This window comes from Aspergillus eucalypticola, assembly GCF_003184535.1.
Source record: "Aspergillus eucalypticola CBS 122712 chromosome Unknown BO83scaffold_20, whole genome shotgun sequence".
In the NCBI taxonomy this organism is placed as follows: domain Eukaryota; kingdom Fungi; phylum Ascomycota; class Eurotiomycetes; order Eurotiales; family Aspergillaceae; genus Aspergillus; species Aspergillus eucalypticola.
Window position 1 is genome coordinate 124,387 of NW_020290294.1, and position 22,245 is coordinate 146,631.

The window sequence follows — 22,245 nt, forward strand, 5'->3', positions numbered from 1 at the left end:
CGCATCCATCATATGTATGTGGATTGTCATCATCCGCCGGTAGGGGATTTTGGCGGGTCGTTCTTGCGTTCAGCGTCATAAACATTAGATCAATCATGGCGATCCATTCAGTATCGTCGGACAGGGCCGTAAGGGTGGTTTTTGGTAGATCGTAGCAAATAGCCGTACATCATTTAACGCCGCATAGGACTTTTTGTTTTCGAACAGGAATGAGAAGATAAAAAGGATCGGGAATAACTACATGGGTCTGCGGGACCGAGGAGGTGTAATGTCGCCATGACAGCCCAGCACACGCAATGACTCCCATACCCGTTTATAGAGTGGAGGTCGTGCCAGGGATAGGATGGCCTTGTCGGATCGCTCTTCGCGACAGAGGGTGCACACCTTTTCACGCTCCGGAGAAAGTGACTTCTTCGAGTCAGACCGGGGTCGGCGTCGTGACTTCGCTTGCATCGCAGCTGCAGTTGTTCGGTCAATGTCAATGGTGCGCGCTTGACCGCTGCCGCGTCTGGACTGCGGTGGTACTAGAGAAGTCGTAGAAGGGGCAACCAGTCGCAAGGTCTCAGCCGCTGGCCGCAGAGCCTCTCGTGACCGCGCCTTGACGGTTTTCCGCGCGGGAGACGGGCAGAGATCCTCTGGGGGCTGATCGGGCATTGAAGAAAACTTCTCTAAATGAGTGCTGTGCTGACTGTTGGGTGTCTGCGGAGGTTGAAGCTTTGGTGCCGACTTGGCTACCCTTAGATGCACTCGACTGCGAACCTTCTTCAACTTGTCCATTGGCTTCTTGGACAGCGACTTGGGATCGACCGACTCGGTGTCCGAGTCGGATTCCCAGACTGACTGTTCGCAGTAAGCTGGTCGTGACGCTGAGGTGGATGGACGATCACGCGCTGAGCTGGCGGTGGGATAGCGTTCAAGCAAGGGCGACCCTGGACCGGGACTAGGTACAGGACTCGGACAATCATTTGAAGATATGAACATTGCTTTCTCAAAATGAGTGGCGTGTGGCTCCATAGTCACGGGGTTGATGCGAGACGGGGGAGAGATCATTGACGGAGCAATAGGAGGCCGGATTGGTGGAGGGGGCCCCTTCCTGCCGCTATGGGCAATGCCATTCCGGGCTCCATTAGGTAAAGATGGCAATGGCTTCCCACGATGGGAGGGAGGATCGTGACTGTCTCCTTGGTGCATGACCAGGGTATCCGACGACGCGTTAGGCGTCGCTGTATGCGGTCGTCCTTGTCGTACAGGCGTGGAGGGCTGTGTACACAAAGTTACTTGCGACTGGCTCAAAGGAGTGGACGAGTAAGGATATACGTTGTGCCTAGGACTGGGCGGGATGGGAGGGGCGTGCACTGGCAGAGACTCTACCGCGGGGAGGGAGTTGTCAGGATAGATGGGAGCAGAGTAATTGGATGAGAAGGAGCTGCTTGGTGTCAAGTCTGGTGTAGCTTCGGTCTGCACTGAGCTGAACGAACTGTGGTCGTGATGCCGAGAGGCTGTTCCCCACGGACGGGATGATGCAACTTGCTGAAGACCAAGTTGATGTTCTAGCTCGACCACAGACAAGGTAGATCGGTTGTTGTTGGATCGCAATCTCGCAGATTCACCGCGTGCAGTGACAGCAAAGGGAATGTCTTGGGAATACACCGAGGATATCATTGAATACGGGTTACCTTCTTCACTGCCTCTCACATCGCGACTACCCGGTCGACGATTGCCCCAGGGAGAGGCGCCTCCTGGAGTATGCTCCAGGTAGAATGGATCAGGTGTCGACTCGTCAACAATCTCTGGCCCTCTAACAGTATAGAATGATGATGCCCGCTTCCTAGGCGGCGTAGCTGTGGGCAGAATGCTTGCAGTCTGTGATCGGTTCCGGCAGCTATGAAAGGCGTTGGATTCGCCGGGAGGCCGATGATGTCCGTCAGCCATGGGCTATGATTATGACGCCGGTGTGAATTTGATGTGGTGCATTCAGACACGCAGAAACTTCATCAGAAATGAAAGGGACGGATGCAGTTCATACAGGTTCAAAAGGAGAGACTAGGTACAAACGAAGGAATGGGAATGGCCAGAAACGAAGAAAGGGTCAAGGGCGGAGGGGATATGTTTATACATCTCTTCCCCAAAAATAACAGTGATGCCTATCCTGGCCTAGGGCAGCCCCATTGCTGGATGGTGGCTAGGTCGAGGGGGGAGCCCCGGCGCATGCCAATGCAGAAAGGCGTAAACAAAGCTCGAACGTCCGAGCGCACTGACTCTGAGGACCTATCGGACCTTACATGGTCTCCTTCGGTAGGGATGGGGGATGTGCAGCAAGGCGGCAGACCATAGACGCTGGAGCAAGGGAGGCCCCGGAATCCCGATCCGCAACTTTGTTGACGCGGGGTCCTGGTTTTCTGACTCGGCATTATAACCTTGTGCAGTTTCCCTGGAGTTTCAGACTCGGCCTGAGAATGGTATAACGTCAACAATCGCTGTCTGCAGCGTTGCGATTCGAAAGCATTGCGGGCTTGTCAGCTGAGGCCCAGGGGCGTGCCTCCATTATCATCCGCTATCTACTCCCAATGTTCAGGTTTGGCAGCGCAAAAATAGGGCCTGCATGCATACAGTCGACCGGTCCTGCATGATTGTCCCGCTAGTAAGCGCGGCTAGCGATACCACAGGTCCTTGTTGAATGAGGCCTGCCTTTGCTGTCAGTGCGATTTCGAGGAACCTGCGTAGACAATGTTCTGAATTATGCCGGCAATTCCAGAGCCGTGGATACAGGCTGGGGTCTGTTCCCAGGAACATAGTCTCAAAGAAGGAAGCAGTACAGAGGTGGTCGCGGATAGTAGAGGCAGGACATGCCGGACTCAACCACGGCTCTGGTGGCCGATCGGCAGCCGATCTTTGGGTCTGGCCTTGTCATCCGTGACCTCCATCTCTTTGTTGCGGGTCATTCTTCCGCTCATTAACCTCGAGCGATAATTAGATCAGATTGTCAAAGAAACTATCTTCTTAGTCGAAGTTTCCGACGTAGTTTTTCAGTGCCAGAGCTCAAGGTCTGAGCAGATCCCATCTGACGCAACTAGTCTTTGGCAATTGGCTATACAAAGATCATGCCACGACCCGCATTCCAGAATTCCAGGTTGCTGCGGATACTGCAGTTCAGGCATTGGAAGGCCGGGGATCTTTCCGGTGTAATTGATCGATTGAGTTTAGTCGTTTTCTAAGAGGTGGTTGTCTGGGTATAAGAAGGTCTTGCCCCCCACGCATTTATTTTCCGAAACGGCTGGCTTGCCGCTCTGCTGGACTTGGTACTCAAGTCCTTGCTGTGAGGTCTGCAGAATATTGGCTCTTTTACCGCAATAGACTCCCTAGCTCCTGTCCTTGAACCAGCCAGTTTCTGAACTTGAAGTCGGTGAAAGTGGTTTCTTTCGTCTGAGATTTGGGTTTGGCATAATGTGCATCTATCGGCAACAATTGTCCTTGCAAACCGTTACCCTCACCACAAGAGTAAAACCGCCCCATAGCATGCCATTGGAAACTCAACCACGCTGTATCTTTCCTGTCTGCCTGGCAAAGCATCTTCTATCAACCCATCCATACCATGCCCTCGTTTCGTCTAGACTGATCACTGATCGTATCATGCCCATTTGCGTTTACTTTGAGTCAGGCCACTCTGGCCTTGGGCCTGTGGCGGCTCGAGTGACTGACAGTTCGGCTTTACGAGACTTTGTCGTACAAATTCAGCAGGCATCTAGACCGTCGGGGAAGCACGAAGTTGCATGGCCCGCATTCCCGGACCTGTGCATGACGATGCGGTTTTGCATTTACTCATGCATCTCTCCCACAACTGCTCCGCCGGTCATGCATTGGGATCATTTTTGCACACCAGTTCGGTGTAGTGAGAAATGTTTTGTGTGTAGGCCATTGTAGGTGTAATAGGGAAGGTCTTTAAGCTGGCTCTAGTTTCCCCATATGGATGTTAACGAAGAAGCGCCAACGTTTCTTGCCAGTCATAATTATTGACGCCTCCCGGAGTTCTTTTGCATAGTTTATTGATGCTTCTTCACGGGCAAATCGAGATGAAGGCGCACGATCCTGACGCATCCTTGAGCAGCTAGAATTCGTTTACTTGCATGGGATCAAGCTCAGCTGACTACTTTTGCGCAGGCAATAACAGTCACTATTTGCCCTGTCCTTGGATTGTCTCCCCGCTGGACTTCTGAATCATTGCCGAAACATCATCAATTGGATGTATAAACGGATTTGAATGTTATTCAAGCATTACCGAAGCTCGAGAAAACGTTATGTAACTATTCTAGTCAAGAGTGGCTGTTTTGTTTAGAGTGGTGAGACTTACTGCAAGGAATCTCGACAGGTCTGAAACCGGGTCGGACGGATTGCCTCCCTTGAACTCAATTAATACCCGACTCAGAAGGGCCCTTGCCTATTGCTCGTCCTTTTGCAAAATTTAACCCTTCAGCTATAACCCCGAGGGTTCACAGGTCCAATTTCCACCAAGAGGCTGAAATTGCACTGGGACCCCACGATCAACGCCGAAATCCTGTTTTATAGAACCTATAGCCCCTCTCAACCAAGGCGCCCTGGTTCAGCAATGGCTCTGGTCTCGTAGGAAACGAGACAGAACTGATTTATCACATTTACTTACTCCCCTTCCGAGAAATCCTTTTGATATATTTTCCGTGTGGTTGTACGGCTTATTGTGCGACCGTGGAGAAATAAGCCAACGCTCCATCGTCATCACCACCGGGTCTGTGCTTTTAGATGGACCCAGAGTGGAGTTGATTCGACAGCCGGCCCTGGCCGTATCCAGGCTCTGAAAACTCTAGCACAGATCATCAAGGGGCCTCTTTCCTTTAGGCTTCGAGATTCAGAGGCTTCTCCAACAAGAAATGACGGCCTGAACTACCGAAAGTCTGCCAGAGACCTGATTCAGTACCTGGGCCACTGGCCAGGTACATGGCGGTGCTAGTTGGCAGCTACCTAATCATGGCGTGGAACTAAGTTGAACCCCAATCAGGAATTGCCAGCACACCCGCTAGGGATTGGGCCATTAACACGACGAAGCTTGGACTAGCGTTGGTTTCTATATATATATATATGTCTTTTCCGACGGGGCCATGATGCAATACATATGGAGTGGGTTTGATATCATCTTAGAGTACTGTGAAGCACAGTGTCCATTTTCAAGTGGAGGGGAGAGCGAACGACCAGGAAAATCGTTCGATGGATGATTTCATTGCTATAACCCGACGAGCAACAGGGCTTCGGAAGACAAAGAGAGACATGAATTGCCTAAATCGAAACCAATTGATTCACCTTGGGTAGACAATTGGTTTGTTGTCTAACCAACGGACCATCTGAATCATCGTAGTCTATCTGTGCGACCTTTTGTAAATTGAAGGTGGGAAGGTAAGGCGTGTGGTAAAAAATATCTTGGCCTGCAGTGTTGTGAATCACGGCCATCGGCGGGTCAACCATCCTTCTTAAGTGCCTGCGACGAACATCAGAGACTGAATCCGGTGCAGTTGGGGGTGGTAGTGCAGATCCAGAGAATCAGTCTTCCTCATCGATCGGGAGGGTGGATTTTTTTTTTTTGGTGCCCGGCGTGACTGACAACGCGCTCCTCGTCGATTTTCCCGATCTTTTCCCGTTTCAATTTCCCTTCCTTTTCCTACCCTCCGTCGCCCGCCTCACAGTTAGCTGTTGTTCATACAACTCAGACCGCTGCTACCCGGCCTTGAATCCTCCGCGGGAGCCATTGGGCTTTCTTGCTCTGCTCCATGACTGCTACGAGCCTCTAGCGGTGCTCGTTGCGGTCTGCAGGGCGCTTCCTGGCACAGGTAAGATCCCGTCGCTGCAACTGTCTTCCCCGATTCCCAGCCATCGTAATTCTGCGACGGCGTCTCCCTATTCGACCAGCCACTGCCTTCAAATCCCCTCTCACTCTCGATTTGCGTGGCTCGCTCTGAACTGCTTCCACGCGCCCCATTACTATTCTGTCGTGTTTCGAATGAATTTACCCACTGTGCAGCATTCTTTGTGCCAACCCATCGGACATACACAGCGGCGGGTTCATCTTGTGTGCTGGAAGAGTGCTAGATACTGCTGGAGCTGTGCATATTTCTCCTGACACGCTGTCAAAACCCACGTCTGGTTGCAGGGCTCTCGTTCCTGGTCCCATTCTGTAGGGGCCGAATCCCAATTCGCACCCACGTTGTCGTCGCATATCCCGTTTCAGCATCCTCCATCTTCAGCGGTGTCTCATCGCAATCGCGCCGACTTTGACGAGACCTACGACGTTAACGACCCTACAACATTTACGACCCTTTCACCGCAACGCCAGCAGCAGGCTGCTTCCCGTGTCCTTCCTGACTCTACCCATCATCCGTCACTTCGACCCTCGAGCGCTTTCGGAAGCACTCGTTCATTGCGGAGAACAGCCAGACTTTCCCAGCGACCTCCGTCCGTATATGGTTCCGGAAGGCCATCTCAGGTAGAACAGACTATACCGGTGGTCGTGCGACCCGTTTCGGAACACCAAAGTGGTCTCGCTGCTCTGCGTCCAGCACTGTCTGAGGCGCAAACCGAAGAAGACGACGAAGAGGCCGACTCGGAAGAGGAATCCTCCCGGCGACCAGGTGAATCGTACTGGCCCCATAGGACAACCAGTGTCTCCCCGCGCACCGCATCTGCTATTCTCTGGACCTTGGAGGAAGCACTTCGCAAACCAATTCCGTTTACGTTAGACTGGGAAGAAGTGAATGCGCCCATGTCTGACGTCGCGGGTGCCCCCGGTCCGTCAGGCTTTGGAGCCAATGGCCGTACTCAGAATGGATCTACTCGCGCCACTCAAGGCCCGGTCCCTGTCAACCCACACCCTGCAAGTGGTGTGCGGACGCCCACGGATATCATGAGGCAACGCCGGGATCGAGAAGCTCGCAAGAAAGCAGAGCAGGAGGCGAGGGATCGGGAGCAGGATGACATCGAGCGCAGACAGCAACAGGAGCAGACTAGGCCCGGTCAAGCTTATGCTGCTGGCGTTGCCGGTGACAGAACTTCGCAACGAAGGACGCAAATCCCAGAGCGGTCTTCCACAACGACGAAACGACCAGAGCCCCAAGCCTCTGCGTCTATCCCTGGAACTGGTGGTGCACATGGACCTCTGAGGCCGACTACCTCGGCTGGGCAGCCCAGTGCATCTCAACAGCCCCAGGCTGCCCCGCAGAGCTCTGCCGGGTGGTCCAAGCAGCCAGCTCAGTCGGCGTCTGAACAGCCAAGTTCCCAAGGCCAGCAACAATCTCGTAGAATTCCGTTCCCTCACGCCTTCGAACGATGGGAAACACTCTCATCCCATTGGGAGGGCTTGACTGGTTACTGGATTCGCAAGCTGGAGCAGAATAATGAAGCGCTCGAGCGCGACCCTCTGAATCAGCAAATGGCGCGCCAGGTGACGGACCTTTCTGCCGCTGGTGCCAATCTTTTCCATGCCGTGGTTGAGTTGCAGCGCCTGCGGGCCTCATCGGAGCGCAAGTTCCAGCGTTGGTTTTTCGATACCCGTGCTGAACAAGAACGCTCAAAAGAGTTGTTAGCGGAGCTAGAGAGGCAGGTTAGGACTGAGAGACAAGCTCGGTCTGATGCTCTCACTTCACTGCAGAAAGCAGAGAGCGACAAGTCACGCGCCGAAGAGCTGCTGAAAGAAATGCGCCGTGAGTTGCAAATTTCCAAAGACGAGGCCCGCCGCGCATGGGAAGAATTGGGTCGGCGCGAACAAGAAGAACGCGACCGCACTACATCCCTCCGGAATGGAGAACCTACATTAGTCGGAGGCGTACAGGTCGTACCGATGATCCCAGGCCCCGCCAGTCGGCATAATACCAATCGCCCGCCAACCCGAGAAAGCCCATACGCAAGTGGTGAGAGCGCCCCGAGAACCACAGCGGTGACGGAAGGTCAATACTATGAAACTCCTGCATCCCCAACCGGCACCGATCCTTTTGTGGAAGGGCATAGGCCCATTCAGGAACCTCCATCATCATCTCCGGAAGCTCAGAGACAATATCCTGGACATTTCTACGAGCAGGGTGCCGCATATCCAGCTCGGCCAACGTCCGAGAATGATGACCGCTCCTACGGCCCCAGCGTTGCTAGTAGCGAACAAGGAGAAGAAGAGGCCGGCAGCAGCTACCGCCGCAACCCGCAGGGCCAGTCAACTGCTTACCAACCTGCCATGTCCGAAGCGAGCGACGAGTATGAGCATGGGTCAGTAGAGGAAGGCGGATACCCACCCAGTTCTATGCCCACAACATCCGGACCTCTCTATGGAGGCTACACCCAGTCTGTCGATTATAGCGGCTCGGGATGGGGTGTAGGGACAGGTTGGGAGTCCGTAACCCCGCGCCATCGTCATCCTACGCGCCTCAGCGATGTAATCGAAGAAGAGGAACCACGGACAACTCCCAGTCGGGCTAGCTTAGCCAGTCGAAGTGTACAGTGAAATACTCCCGACTTCCTCCGTACATACCATCTTTCAACATCCTTCGGGGGGCAAAAGATGCATTTGCTTCATTTCTTTTCGTTTATACCAAGTCTCGCATTGTCATTACGCCACGAACCGTGTCAAAATACCACCTGTCGTTTTCGCTCCATCGGTTTCTCTACTTCTCTACTTTATTGTTCCATTATATCAACCTGCGTGTCCTGATTCCTTCGGCTACCATACTTCCCGGCGAGCAATAAATTGCATAGCAAGCATGTACGACTCTGCTCCCCTCGCGCAGTGCATTGGACAGGACGGGCGTCGTTGGACAGGGGGGGAGGCTGTAATTTGTAATTTTACCACTCTTAATGTCTTCTCAACCATGGAATTAAAGCCCTATACGTGGGTTGCATCCAATTTTATAAATGAATGAAAAAAAGTCCTATAACCCATTTAGCCCGCACCAAAATACACGTGACACGAAAATAATCCCTGTATGCCTAAGGCGTAGACACTAAACCCCATCCAGAAAACCAATCCTCCGGACCGAGCTGTCTCGAACATCCAAACCTCCGCCGCGGACTCCGAAAACCACTACCTACCTCAAGGCAAGAAAATCCGTGCACCAGCCCCCCTCCCCAACCTGGGCAAACAACAACAACAACAACAACAATGGCATCAACAATGAGATCCATGAGCCGGATCCTCACACGGACCTCTCGCTCCGCCCTATCCCCAATTGAACACACCGCCGCAAAGACGACCGGTCTCTTCTCCGCGCAACTCAGAGCAGCAACCAACATCAACAGCCGCAGCAGCAGCAACAACAATGCAGGACTACTACTCCGCCGCTCTTTCTCGACCTCTCCGCCTTGTCTTCGCGCGCGCACAATGGGCCAATTGAAGGCGCGGAACTCGACGGGTCCGTTCTCGTGGAAGGCGGCGCTGCTGTTCGTTTTGACGGGCGGTGGTATGATTATTTACTTCCGGGTTGAGAAGGAGAGGTTGGAGAGGAAGCGCATTGCGGAGATGAGTAAGGGGGTTGGGAAGCCGAAGGTTGGAGGTCCGTTTACGTTGAAGGATTTGGATGGGAAGGAGTTTACGGCGGAGGATTTGAAGGGGAGGTATAGTTTTGTGAGTATATCTCTTTTTCATCTTTTTCTTTTTTTCCTTTTCTTGGTGGTTCGGTTGGTTGGTCGATGAAGGGTATTGAGGGCTAATTGTTCATGGTTTGGGGGGTTTAGGTGTATTTTGGATTCACTCACTGCCCTGATATCTGCCCCGACGAGTTGGACAAGATGGCCGAGATTATTGATAAGGTGAAGGAGGCTACGAAGGGCGAGAATGTTTTCTTGCCTGTGTTTATTACTTGTGACCCTGCCAGAGATACGCCTGAAGTGCTGCGCGCTTATTTGAAGGAGTTCCATCCTGGTATTATTGGGTTGACGGGAACGTATGATGAGGTTAAGCATGTTTGCAAACAGTATCGGGTGTACTTCAGTACCCCGAGGGATATTAAGCCTGGGGAGGATTATTTGGTCGATCATAGTATCTATTTCTATCTGATGGGTATGTTCCTTTTTCCTTTTCGTTGGGGCGGGGGGGTTACTTGAGCTGAAGCTGAATTTGTTTGACAGATCCCGATAACGACTTCGTCGAGTGCATCGGTCGTCAGGATACGCCTGAGTCGGCCACGAGGACGATCATGGAACATATCAATGACTGGAAGCGCGAGGGCAAGCCCCTTAAGAAGGACTAAGTGGTGATGGTCTCTGCCTGCCTCGATGTGTATCATAGACAATACCCTACTCTGTGATTGTAAAATAAGACTGTCAATTAGCATTGCCCACCCAGCTACCTTCTATTGCCAAGTGCACTCACCTACCGATTTATATTTGTATCCCGTTTCACCCCTGTACTAACTTCCCCTCCGCATCCCGATCCCTATTCGCCCTCCACTCGCCCTGCCCATCAACAAATACCTCTTTCTTCCATATCTCTGCCTTCTCCTTACACAGCTCCAACACCTCCTCGCCAGCCCTCCACGCCGCGCCGCGATGTCCCGCACTAACCGCAATCACGATACTGCTCTCCCCAATCGGCACGTCTCCGAGCCGATGCCCAATCACGACACCCAATAGCTCATGTTTCGTCACCGCGTCCTCCGCGATCTTGGATAATGTCTTCAACGCGAGAGGCGGGTATGCGGTGTAGCTTAGTTGTGCGACGGGGCGGTCTTGGAAGGAGTTACGTGTCGTGCCGAGGAAGAGGACATTTGCGCCGGCGCTAGGAGAGGAGATCTTGGATAGTGCGCTTGTGGGATCGAGGGGGTGGTAGGTTAGCGTGATGTGGGTGTTCAGGGTGGGGTTTGAGGTTGTGCGTGGGTAGGTTTGGGGGTCGAGGTGAGGTGGTATTTGGTCGGTTTGGGTGGTTGGTGTTGTGTAGGACATTGTGGGTGTTGATTTGAAATACATGCGAGGGGTTCTTGTGTGGATGTTTTGAGAGTGGTGGGCTCCAGTTGTGACTGTCTTATTCCGCTTGTGGGGAGCGAATGTTGTTTACGAGGTGGATGCTGACTTGAGGGATATAATGAAGAAGGTTAGCGTGAGTTGGTACCGCCAATGCGGTGAGACTCAGGAAAGGGCGCTTGGAATGCCATACAGAATGAGAATGTGAATGCGAAATGTGCCAGCAGCTTTGGGATGTTAGATAGCGGCTTGCCTTATCTCCCACCAAAGATGCTGCGGGGAGCTGGTCCCTGATGGAAGGCGGTGAACATAGCTCGGCTTTAGAGGCGGAAATAGGCTACGGAAGCGGTTAGCGGCTGTCGGACATAAATGTTCAGAATGCATATAATGTGTAATTAATCCATATATAGCTCCGTCTACTACTCCGTCCGTTCATTCGATTCCCCACATTAGTTCATCAGATTTTAGCTTATCCTTGAGCACTGTCCTCCACACTGTCGTGACTGCATCTAGACTCGGATAGGGGGAGATCTGTCTGGGACGAGAGAACTTATGTCAATCTCAGCCCAGCTCTCGTTAGACATGGTTGACGGTTGAGTGCATCGACTGCCCGACTTGCAGTAAAGTAACTTTGTCCGTGCCAAGGAATCCTCCGAAATAGGGATTAGCATGCTAGGCTGCTCTTCTGGGCTAGATGGACAATAAATCAGGGCATGCCCTGCTCCGCTGGTTCCGCAATCATGGGCCGGCTTGACCGCGTCATCAAATGCGGGGGCAAACCTTTCCTGTCGCAGGTCCATCCACTACTTTGCAGGCCGCAGTGCGAATAGGAAGGCGAAAAAAAGAATATCCCCCGATGTCCGGCACGGCCCAATAGGGTTAATGCTTATATTCTGCAACTCGTCTGTTCCCTTGCTGGTGGAGATGAACCAAGCACACGGAGCCGTCTCGCACTACAGGGTCAGCATGTCCCGATCAACCTCACACGTTCAAAACACTGTCAGGCCTTTTATAGTCCACTTTCATGCCTTCAAAAGTGGGATGATATACCTTGATCAACTGGCATCTGATCCGAACAGTGCTTGCCATGCAAAGGGGGTATGCAAAGTGCAGCCAGGACGAAAGGCGAGTAAGACGTGTACGGGGACAATGTCGGACTTCGCGCCATCTCCGTTATCCGATGTCCGTAGGGGCACCGGTGTTTCCCGCATGAAAGGAAGGATATTACGGAGCAGCAAAGCTCAATGTCGGGGAAAAGTGGAGAAAGGGGAAAGCAGATCTTAGAGCAAATGGAGTTGGGGGACGAGGGGCGTGAAAAGCAATGGGGACTATAAAAAAAAGCTTGCATCACCCCGGCCAACTTCAATTGACAACCGGGTTTCAACCATCGTGATTCAAAGCAATGAAGCTCCTAATTTGGGGCCCCTTGCTGGCCAGTGCCGCATATGGCCGCGTTATCGGCACGAGGACTCAGTCGAAAAGCACATCGAGCTCGTCAGTCGCTCCAGTGCAGTCACCCACCGTCTACATCGATACATACGAGAGCACGGTGCAGGGCAATAGATCACAATACATCTCTTCGGTCTACAACTTCAAGGCAATCCCCTTTGCCGCCGCCCCGACTGGAGCTTATCGTTGGCGTCATCCGCAGCATGTCAGCGGATGGACGGGCGTCCGTGACGCTACCGAGTTTGCCCCGGACTGTCCCCAGCTCGGGTCGAGCTATTATAGCGAGGACTGCTTGTATCTCAACATCTGGACACCGGACACGGCCACCCTTGGTGACGTGCAGAATAACACGGAAACCGGGATCGGCGTGGTACCCGCCTCGTCCAACAGCAAACTTCCAGTCTATGTCTGGTTCCACGGAGGCCGCTTTGGCTCGGGATCGACCAGCCAGGCCCTGTACGATGGGGCCGGTCTAGCTGCCAAGGGGGTCGTGGTTGTGACCGTCAATTATCGACTGGGCGCGCTGGGCTTTTTAGCCCACCCGGAACTCAGTCAGAACTCGACGAGCGGTACCTCAGGCAATTACGGCTTAGTTGACCAGCAGGCGGCGCTGCACTGGACGAACGAGAACATCGCCTCCTTCGGGGGCGATCCAACCCGCATTACTATTGGCGGCCAGTCAGCAGGCGCCGCTGCTGTGCTCGATCATCTTAATAGTCTGGAAGCAGACGGGCTTTTCGAGCAGGTGATTGCTGAGAGCGGAGCCACTTACCCTTCCAACCCCCTGATGGGGAGTGTGGCCGAGGGGTACCGCCATCTCGCCGTCGCGGAGGCGCAGGGGGCTGCGTATCTCACCAGCCTCAACCTCTCAGGGATTGCCGCGGCCCGTGCCGCTCCAGTTGAGGTCTTCCTGGCCGGCGCCGACGCAAGTGACGTTACCTACGTGAATACGGTCTTTGCCAACAACTCGGTCTATATGGAGCCCCCGCTGTTCCGTCCCGTCCTGGACGGCTACATACTGCCGGCTACCTACCAGGAGATGCTGCTACAGGGCAATCATACAATCGCCGCGGTTCTGACTGGCGGAAACCGAGATGAAAATGGTGCGACCCCGAACCCTGGGATGACGGTCGAGAGCTATACGCGCCAGAATCAGTACGAGTTTGGCAGCGTCGGCCTGGCCGCTGAATTCTTCCGACTATATCCTGCAGGGAACAGTAGCAGCAGTGCCGATGCCGCCAGCAATACCTTCTATCAGGACCAGACTCGCATATCCATCTGGGAGTGGGCCAACGAGTATCAGGCTGGAGTTGCGCGCAACACCTCGGGCAACAGCACTGTCAGCACCTACACCTATTACTGGACCCATGCTCCCCCAGGCCAGGATGAGGGCGCGTACCACATGAGTGAAATCAACTATGCTTTCAACAACTTGTATGCGACTGACAAGCCTTGGACGGCTGAGGACTATGCAATCGCTGACCGGCTGTCCGACTATTGGGTAAATTTCCTGCGCTCTGGGAATCCCAATGGCCCAGAGCTGCCCAACTGGCCGGCCAACGATGCTGCTGAGCCAGTGGTGATGGAATTAGGCGATGCGTGGGAGCCAGTCTTGGTGGCTTCCGCCGAGAAGCGGTCTTTCATGAACAAGTGGTTCAGTAAATGGCCGGTGTATTGAGCGAGCTAAGCTGGTGTCAGGACTCGGATCTGCTGCAATGGTACATGAACGGGGCTCCGGACTTGATCGTTACATAGTTAGGCGAAATATGATAGGGTTCGAGGGCAACCTTTCATCGGATATATATTTATGTTCACGGGAACAGGCCTTGGGGAGGCTGCAAATTTTCTCGTAAAAGTGATACTACTAGTTTTGGATGAAAAGGTGTACATAGCGATCAGAGGTAGCTGATGCCTGCATGTCACGTAAGGCGAGGATTAAGCATAGAATCTGTCATCCTTGTCGTCTCATCTACTTACGTCCTGTTGCAGCAACCCTGACATACACTTCTGGTGAACCGTCAGGAACATCTTTAATCCGCACCTGTACAGTAAGCTCACCGGCACTAGTGAGCCTTGGTTGGTCTACCAGACCGGCAGCCAACGGCGCGATCTTGCGTCAACTAACTACTATATATCCACTGAACACTGGATGCTCAAATCTGCGACAAACTATAAGTTTCACTTTTTAACCCGAATTGCTTGTATATAAGGTTTTGCGCTCCGGTTTGAGTCCATTATAATCACTAGAAGTCTCGGAGAGATGAACGCAACACAATCATCTACAACCAACATCGTCCGGCGAGCTAAAGTTAGTTCGTTCAATCTCAAACTATATAGTAACCAGCTAATTGGTACATCTAAGGCGTGTAATACCTGTCGGCGTAAAAAGGTCAAATGCGATGGAAAGCGACCTATTTGTTCACCTTGCCACGCATTCAATCTATCTTGCGGGTATCAAGATGTCATGGACCGCCGGAAACGCGAGAGTCGGTAAGTGCTAGGCTCTCCTACCCAAGAAATAGCTACCATTTATAGCAGATGACTGATGGGAGTAGAACATATGTTGAACAGCTAGAGAAGCGAATTGAAAAAATGCAGGAGCAATTGGAGAGTTTGACTAGATCTGGATCTGAAATCCAGCGAGGCGTGGAGAATACCCGACGATCAACTTCGCCGGGCACATCAGTCGAGAGCAATACTAATTACGGGGAGCCAGAAGACCCGACAGACGGAGACAATATTCCTAACATGCCTCAGGTAACATCTGATAAGGGCCCTCGCCTTCCCGCCGAGAACGATCAATCTATTGTCATCGACGCACAGGACGGGAAAATGCGCTATTTTGGTAGGTTGCAAGATCGTCGTCTGCTTCGCGGCCCAGTTATTGATCGGGCTTAGGGGCTTCGTCTGCATTTTCTGCACTGACAAATGCCGAATTGAATCGGCTAGAGGCACAGCCAGATACTGGGGTCTGGCGACGCGCACCTCAAAGAAGTGCTAGTCCATGGCAACTTTCAAGCTGGATTCCTCATATTCTTCAAGATGGCCTGGAACGACGCATTGTCGAACCTCTACCATGTAAGGACACAACTGTCCAGCTAGCGCGAGAGTACTTTGCAACCTTTAACCAAGCAATTCCTCTTTTTGAGGAGGCCTCGTTCATGAGGTCCGTCGACAGACAATACTCATGGAATCCCGATAATAGTGCATCATGGTGGATTTCTCTCAACATTGCTTTGGCCATATCATACAGAGAAAGGGCGCATGCATCTTCTGATCCTAGTGACGACTGGAAAAAGTCGTTGGGACATGTTAAGAATGCCTTGAACGCTGTGGTTGACGTCTTCCTTCGAAACACTGACATTGCCGCCGTGCAGGGCTTCCTAGGTCTGGCGCTTTACTTTCAGGGTACACCTAACCCACAAGCCCTTCTTATGTTCGCGGCTGCAGCAATGCGTCTGGCCCAGTCAATAGGACTGCATAGAGGAAACGGCTCTGGAGCTTCACCCGAGGCGGAGCACAGGCGAAGAGTGTACTGGATTGCTTTCATACTTGACTCAGACATTTCCATCAGGGTCGGCCGCCCGCCGGTCCAGGATTTCGAAGACTATGATACACATTTACCGACAGAGAACCCCCCTGACGGCAAGGGCGTACTAATGATTGACGGTACTAGAATGAATTACTTCCGTCTCCTTGCTCAACTAGCTCAGATTCAGCGGCTTGTTTATAGGAAGCTTTACACGGTGACTGTTCGTCAAGAATCGAGTGATGATGTTATTGAGAGAATAAAGTCTTGTGAAGACGCGCTGTTGAGCTGGAAGAAGACATTACATTCGAGGCTTCAACCCCAGCGCAGATTTTCTTGTGAACCAACTTATTTCCTGCAACATGTCCTTCGATTACATTTCGCATATAATTGCTGTTACTCAAACCTTTACCAGGTGTGTGTGTTTCAAGCAAACGCTATCGAGCGGTCTAGGCAAGGAACGGATGAGGGTATTGCGCCGATAGTTTCACGCTCACTCGACGCAGCACGTTCTGCATTGGCTCTACTATCACATGTACCTTCGCTTGGCTCTACCTACAAGTGGTAAGTACTTATCGACGTCTTCAAGGGGCTTACGCTGACCTTGATCTCTGAAGGAACATCATTTACTTTCCAGCGGCAGCATGTGTCCCTCTTGCCTTACGGATACTCGCACAACCAGCACATTCAGATGCTGGGGACGATCTTTTAATGGTCCAGAATGTTATTGGATTTCTCGCACGTACTTCTTCCGAGGAGCCTAATACATACGTCGACTTTGTATTGGGCATGTGCTCTGACTTAGAGCGTTCTGCTAGGAGGGCCTTCATGACGGCGAAACCTGCCCGTAACCACCATCCAGCAATTATGCAGAATAACGAAAATGACGGGCCTAGTCTATCTAGTCATGAGATCAATCAAAATACAGCCCCTAATTTTTCCGACACGTTATCGACTCCTTTTGCTAGCGCTTCTGCGGCAGATATGGCAAGCGCTCAGTTTACGAATGTCATGCAGCAGGGGCCCTACCCAGATATTGGTTTTCTGGGGCCTTCAACAGTTGATCAGGCGGCTAACTGGCAGTGGTCTCTACCCCCATTTTGGAACTGGCAGGATCTTGTTTCAGGTGCGCCTTCGTTTCCGGTCGTTCCGGGAGTGGATATACCCGAGGCCAATATGCCAGATACTTGATACGTGATTGCTTGACACAGAAACTATATACAAATATCCATACTCCGAATTATCCTCAAAACCAATTGATGTCCCTATCATGATGGCAGTGCGGGACAGGAGGAGAAGTCCATCTTGGCGTCGACTCCTCTAGACCTAACTTTGCAACAGGCTTCAAGAGAGTCTGGCGGCCCCATGGTCCTGGCTCCTTGAATGTCGTCATGAACCTGGAGTCCTCATCTAAACCATGGGGCAATCCTCTTTTCCAACCGTCAATGACTGGGATCAGGACTTCGGAAACGTACTGATCAGGAGTAATCTCCTTGAACCCAAATCGCTCGACTGTGTCTCGTACCACCTCAGGGGGGTATAGTCCTACGTCCTTCTCCAATGCAACTGCATCAGCAGCAACCAAGGAGCTGGTGATGTGATATGAGCCGCCTTCAACTGCCCGTCTCTTTACCGCAATCATGGCACCAACCGCACCGACAATGCCCGTTATCATATCAGACACAGGGAGTGGCGGCAATACACTCTTTCCTTCTTCATAGCCCTGTGATCGGCCCATTACATATTCACTTCCAGATGCCGCATCTGCAATTTGCTGCCAACCAGGACGCTCATGGAACGGGCCATCCGGACCGTAACAGTTCTCATCGACATAGATGATTCCCCTGTTCCTTTTAGCTGCTATCTCCAGCATGTTGCGGAGCCCCAGCCCTTTACGCTCCAAGGAACCCATTCTGAACCCTTGGATGAAAATATCAACATCTTCAAGGAGTTCTTGCAGTCGTTCCATGTCTTCCGGCTTGGTGATATCGAGGTCAATAGTCCGCTTTCCCGCATTCAGCGTGAGCTGAAGTGCCTAGAACCCAAGAATCTGTTAGTAGGCTTTCACACGACACTGCATCAAGGCAAACATACGTTAAGGTCAACTAATCTGCTACAATTCACACGGATCACGTCCGCCCCGTAGGATGCCAAGGTAACGCCGATCTGCGGTCCAGCAATGATACGTACCATCTCCAGGACCTTAATCCCGGCAAGTGGCCGCTTGTCAGATAGACCCTTGACCAAAGGGACTGGAGGTGTAGACTTGGCATATGTTTCGGCTGTCACGTTGACCAGAGGGTGTCTGGACAGGCGTTTACCAAACTCCGTCTTCCTCCAGCCCTCCGGAGAGTAGCAGATGCTTCCGCACAGACCATGACGCACATTGTGCATTTCAAGCTCATCGGGCGACCACTTGATAATATGCCCTTGGATATAGTCATAGTACTGTTGGGGTGTGCTGAAAGTCACGTCAGGGTTGATTCCCATTGTCCGAAGAGCAGCGTTCGCGTCGAGTGAACCATGAAGCTGGTACCACACTTTGGGATCTTTTGTTTGGTAAATAGCAGTTGCCCGACTTGCTATCCCCTTGCCGAAGCCTTGTTCATAATTCCGTTCGAAGAGTGAACTCAACTTCCCCGACCGTGCCAGGGCGGATACATCGGAACCATTAATGTACGTGGTGAACACAGATCCGAGCCAAATGCCTGCATGGTCAGTATTGACTGTCACACTATTCTCTGTTGCGGGCTTTCCATCACGCAATTCGAGAAGCTCATTAGCCACTACGCCTCCCATGGCATGAAGCGCAGCTGCCATGACGGGTGATTTGATCGGACCTTGAACCATAGGCTCAGGTCGTCCTTCGAAGTGGACGGTATCCCATAGTGCTTTGTTCTGGGTAAATCCAGGGGTTCGAGAGGCAAGAAGCTCAAACACCCGACGAGCGTCTACAGGCACTGGAAGCACAGTCTTGTCGATGAAAGTGCCCGGTCCGTACACCTCCGTACCGGGAATGGTTTCGTGGGCCAGTGTCATTGTTGATTAAACTTATGACGGAATCATCAAAGAATAGGAGAAGAAGTAGATAGAGAATGTATTTCACGATAGAATGAAGAAGATAACACGAGTGACACTACCCCTTGCGTTAGCTGTCATATTCATATAGAAGACAAAGAATGGGCCCGGACATTTTGGCTCCACGGCCCGCGGGGTTTCAAGTCCGAGGTCCACGGCACAGCTACCAACAAACTGGACATGATCAACGGATCCATGACGTCTATAAGGGGTTTTAATTGACTAGTGGACACTTAATTCACTATAATGCTGCATAAATTGAGTGCACTGGGGATAATCGTTCCATATCCTGTGAGGGGTCTTGCCACGGGCCACGGGGACCCAAAGGATGAAAGTCAATCATAGCCTTTTATGGATACAGACACCACAGAGCAAGGGGATGCTACTGGTCCACTCGGATGGAAGGGTCCACGCTCAACATCCTTGACTCAGGAGCTGTTCACTATTCGACGACGCAATTCTTTGTCCAGTTACCTAATATCCGAACGATGGCCGAGGTACGGGAACTTGTTATATAAGGCGTGGTTGATGTATAACAAGAAATGCCTATCAATCTTCACAGACTATTTTGAGCGACTACTACTGAGGTTGACAACCTGTAATCATGTCTTCTGCAACAGAGACACGCCCTGTTAGGGTAGCCAACTGCTCTGGATATCATGGTAGGCACCCCGACATTTTGAACGAGACACTCAGATTGATGTTGCATGGCAGGCGATCCAGCGTATGAAATGTACCGACAGGCAACACTGGGAGATGTCGATTTTATAACGGGCGATTATCTCGCAGGTAAGCCATACTTCTGTTACTTCTACGAAACAACTGCGGTTCTAAGCTCGAGTGTGTAGAAGTTAATCTTGCGAACAATGCCCAGGCATGGCGAGAAGGAAAGCATCCTGGATATGAAGCTACTGCCTGGGAAGGACTCCAGCAGACCATCGAAGTGATTGCGCAGAAGCGTATCCGAGTGGTCATCAACGGCGGTGCTTTGGATCCTAAAGCTCTTGCACTGAAGATCCAGGCTCTGGTAGGCCGCACTACTTCTGTATACTAGAGTCTGACGAGCATACTGACACAGCTGGCTATTCAATAGATCTCCGAGAAGAAGCTTGATCTCCGTGTTGCATATCTCTCAGGCGATGACTTGTATGATCGCGTTGGACCAAACATGCCAGCTACCAAAGAAGAGCTAACCCATCTTGACGCCGGGAACTCAGATGTGGTACCTTCAGATCTCACTTACGCATTCCTGAACACACCAGACGGGAAGCCAGTTCCAATGGTGTCTGCACATGCGTACTTGGGTGCCCGTGGTATCGTGGATGGCCTGCGTCGAGGCGCCGATATCATCATCTGTGGCCGCGTTGCAGACGCTAGTCCGGTTATCGCCGCAGCGTGGTACTGGCATAATTGGTCAGAGACAGACTACGACCAGCTTGCCGGATCGCTGATTGCTGGTCATTTGATCGAGTGTTCTGCGTATGTGACTGGTGCCAATTTTGCTGGGTTTGATAAATATCCTCTGGATGACCTTGTTGCTCCAGGCTTTCCTATCGCTGAAATTGCTGCGGATGGCACATGCGTTATCACGAAGCACCCAAACACACAGGGTATCGTGAACTCGGAGACTGTTTGCAGTCAATTCCTGTATGAGCTGCAGGGGAGTATCTATCTCAATAGTGACGTGAGTGCTTATATCGGCGATGTTGCGGTCAAAGACGTGGGGAAAGATAGGTAAGTATCTTTGACGCGATTATTTTGGATTAGCGAACATATCTCCTCATGGTAACATGAATACAGGGTGCGCGTGTCGGGTATTCGAGGATCACCTCCACCCCCAACGACCAAGCTGGCTGTCTTCTACCGAGGAGGATACGAAGCCCAACTTTTGCTCAATGCAACTGGGTATGCTACGGATAAGAAGTGGGATCTTTTCGAGCGGCAGATGCGTCACTTTCTTCCCGACGAAGTCAAGAAAAGTTTGGAGACTTTGGAGTTTCAGAGGTATGACTTGTCCTGGGTTCCATGTTTATTCCCGGTCTAATATTTCTAGAATTGGAACACCTGCAGCCAACCCAGCCTTCCAGGCCGAAAGTACTACGTATCTGCGTGTATTTGTGGCATCGCAGTCAGAAAGCGCTGTTCTGGCTGTAGCAAAGGCTCTGAAAGATATCTCTCTCAAGCATTTCTCCGGTACGTGGCCCAATGTATTTTCTTTAATCCAATCACAGATGTACAGACTGCAGTCATCTAATGCGAAGGGTAAATATGTAGGCTTTCATGCATCACTGGACACTCGAACAGCCATTCCCTTACCGTTCCTCGCCTACTACCCAGCGCTGATAAAGCAATCCGAGATTCACGAGACAATAAACCTGATAGACACATCCAACAGCATCAGCTCATACGATACCGGCCATCCCCAACAATATCAAGACCTCAAGCCCCGGGAGAGCTACGACCCAGCAGAAACACAACTGTTCAAAAGCCCCACTAAGAAACTCCGCTTGGGAGACATTGCTCTCGGCCGATCAGGTGATAAGGGCGGAAACCTTAACTGTGGACTTTTTGTTACGAACCCCAAGCAGTGGGCCTGGCTTCGATCATATTTGACCCGGGATCGAATGCGAGAGCTCAGCGGCAAAGATTGGGATGATAGCTTCTTCATTGAGCGCGTCGAGTTCCCGAATATCATGGCTGTGCACTTTGTCATCTATGGGATTCTGGGCCGCGGCGTGAGTAGTTCAAGTCGGCTTGATGGGTTTGGGAAGGGGTTTGTTGATTATATCCGTGATAAGGTCGTGGATGTTCCTGTGCAGATTTTGGGATGATGTACTCCATATGGATATGGGGTAGAGATTTCTCTATCAATAAATTTGCCCCTATACTGTGTTCGTTCCTGACTTAGGAACCTATGAAGTTTTTCCCCACAATCATAGTGAATCTATTTCACTCAGTTCTTTTTTTCAGAGGTCTCTTCCACTAACGTAGGGACGAATCTTATATCTGTATTTATATAGCCTCTTCTAAAATAGAGTAATAGGAAAGAAAAGCGAAGACCAATAATTGACAATAAGAATATGTAGCTTCGAGACCGCACTAACTAATATATGAATTCAGGTCATAATCAAACTGTTTGATACAAAAAAACCATATGACTGGAGTATATGGATCGGAAAAAATAGTAAAAGTCTTTCATATTTGTATATTGATTACCTCCATAAGTGACACTT

The 22,245-nt window shown here is 51.5% G+C and overlaps 8 protein-coding genes across 8 annotated transcripts; 5 read left to right on the plus strand and 3 right to left on the minus strand.

Annotated features, from left to right (window-relative positions):
• Positions 1-135: 135 nt before the first annotated feature.
• Positions 136-2,038, minus strand: BO83DRAFT_87796 (uncharacterized protein). Its single transcript, XM_025537673.1, has one exon. The coding sequence runs from the start codon at positions 1,930-1,932 to the stop codon at positions 238-240; it is 1,695 nt and encodes a 564-aa protein (XP_025385859.1). The 5' UTR covers positions 1,933-2,038; the 3' UTR covers positions 136-237.
• A 3,094-nt stretch (positions 2,039-5,132) lies between these two features.
• Positions 5,133-8,634, plus strand: BO83DRAFT_450207 (uncharacterized protein; the record flags this gene model as incomplete). The annotated part of the gene is made up of 3 exons (XM_025536793.1): positions 5,133-5,148; positions 5,814-5,852; positions 6,201-8,634. The coding sequence occupies 3 exons, from the start codon at positions 5,133-5,135 to the stop codon at positions 8,504-8,506; spliced, it is 2,361 nt and encodes a 786-aa protein (XP_025385860.1). The 3' UTR covers positions 8,507-8,634.
• Positions 8,635-9,072: 438 nt separating this feature from the next.
• On the plus strand, positions 9,073-10,351 carry BO83DRAFT_380140 (SCO family protein). Its single transcript, XM_025531683.1, has 3 exons — positions 9,073-9,622; positions 9,733-10,057; positions 10,126-10,351. The coding sequence occupies exons 1-3, from the start codon at positions 9,161-9,163 to the stop codon at positions 10,245-10,247; spliced, it is 909 nt and encodes a 302-aa protein (XP_025385861.1). The 5' UTR covers positions 9,073-9,160; the 3' UTR covers positions 10,248-10,351.
• Positions 10,352-10,395: 44 nt separating this feature from the next.
• Positions 10,396-10,938, minus strand: BO83DRAFT_317688 (molybdopterin synthase catalytic subunit; the record flags this gene model as incomplete). The annotated part of the gene is made up of 1 exon (XM_025527712.1): positions 10,396-10,938. One exon carries the CDS (start codon positions 10,936-10,938, stop codon positions 10,396-10,398), a length of 543 nt encoding a protein of 180 aa, XP_025385862.1.
• A 1,120-nt stretch (positions 10,939-12,058) lies between these two features.
• BO83DRAFT_365055 (carboxylesterase/lipase family protein) lies at positions 12,059-14,290 on the plus strand. Its single transcript, XM_025529655.1, has one exon. The coding sequence runs from the start codon at positions 12,359-12,361 to the stop codon at positions 14,081-14,083; it is 1,725 nt and encodes a 574-aa protein (XP_025385863.1). The 5' UTR covers positions 12,059-12,358; the 3' UTR covers positions 14,084-14,290.
• Positions 14,291-14,550: 260 nt separating this feature from the next.
• Positions 14,551-17,125, plus strand: BO83DRAFT_439094 (uncharacterized protein; the record flags this gene model as incomplete). The annotated part of the gene is made up of 5 exons (XM_025536146.1): positions 14,551-14,713; positions 14,768-14,895; positions 14,961-15,250; positions 15,304-16,498; positions 16,552-17,125. The coding sequence occupies exons 1-5, from the start codon at positions 14,666-14,668 to the stop codon at positions 17,123-17,125; spliced, it is 2,235 nt and encodes a 744-aa protein (XP_025385864.1). The 5' UTR covers positions 14,551-14,665.
• Positions 17,126-17,180: 55 nt separating this feature from the next.
• BO83DRAFT_418834 (CoA-transferase family III) lies at positions 17,181-18,973 on the minus strand (the record flags this gene model as incomplete). Its single annotated transcript, XM_025534845.1, has 2 exons — positions 17,181-17,969; positions 18,029-18,973. The coding sequence occupies 2 exons, from the start codon at positions 18,971-18,973 to the stop codon at positions 17,181-17,183; spliced, it is 1,734 nt and encodes a 577-aa protein (XP_025385865.1).
• A 643-nt stretch (positions 18,974-19,616) lies between these two features.
• Positions 19,617-21,843, plus strand: BO83DRAFT_450227 (acyclic terpene utilization AtuA family protein; the record flags this gene model as incomplete). Its single annotated transcript, XM_025536794.1, has 7 exons — positions 19,617-19,674; positions 19,727-19,801; positions 19,861-20,039; positions 20,106-20,746; positions 20,813-21,016; positions 21,066-21,205; positions 21,317-21,843. 7 exons carry the CDS (start codon positions 19,617-19,619, stop codon positions 21,841-21,843), a joined length of 1,824 nt encoding a protein of 607 aa, XP_025385866.1.
• Positions 21,844-22,245: the final 402 nt, after the last annotated feature.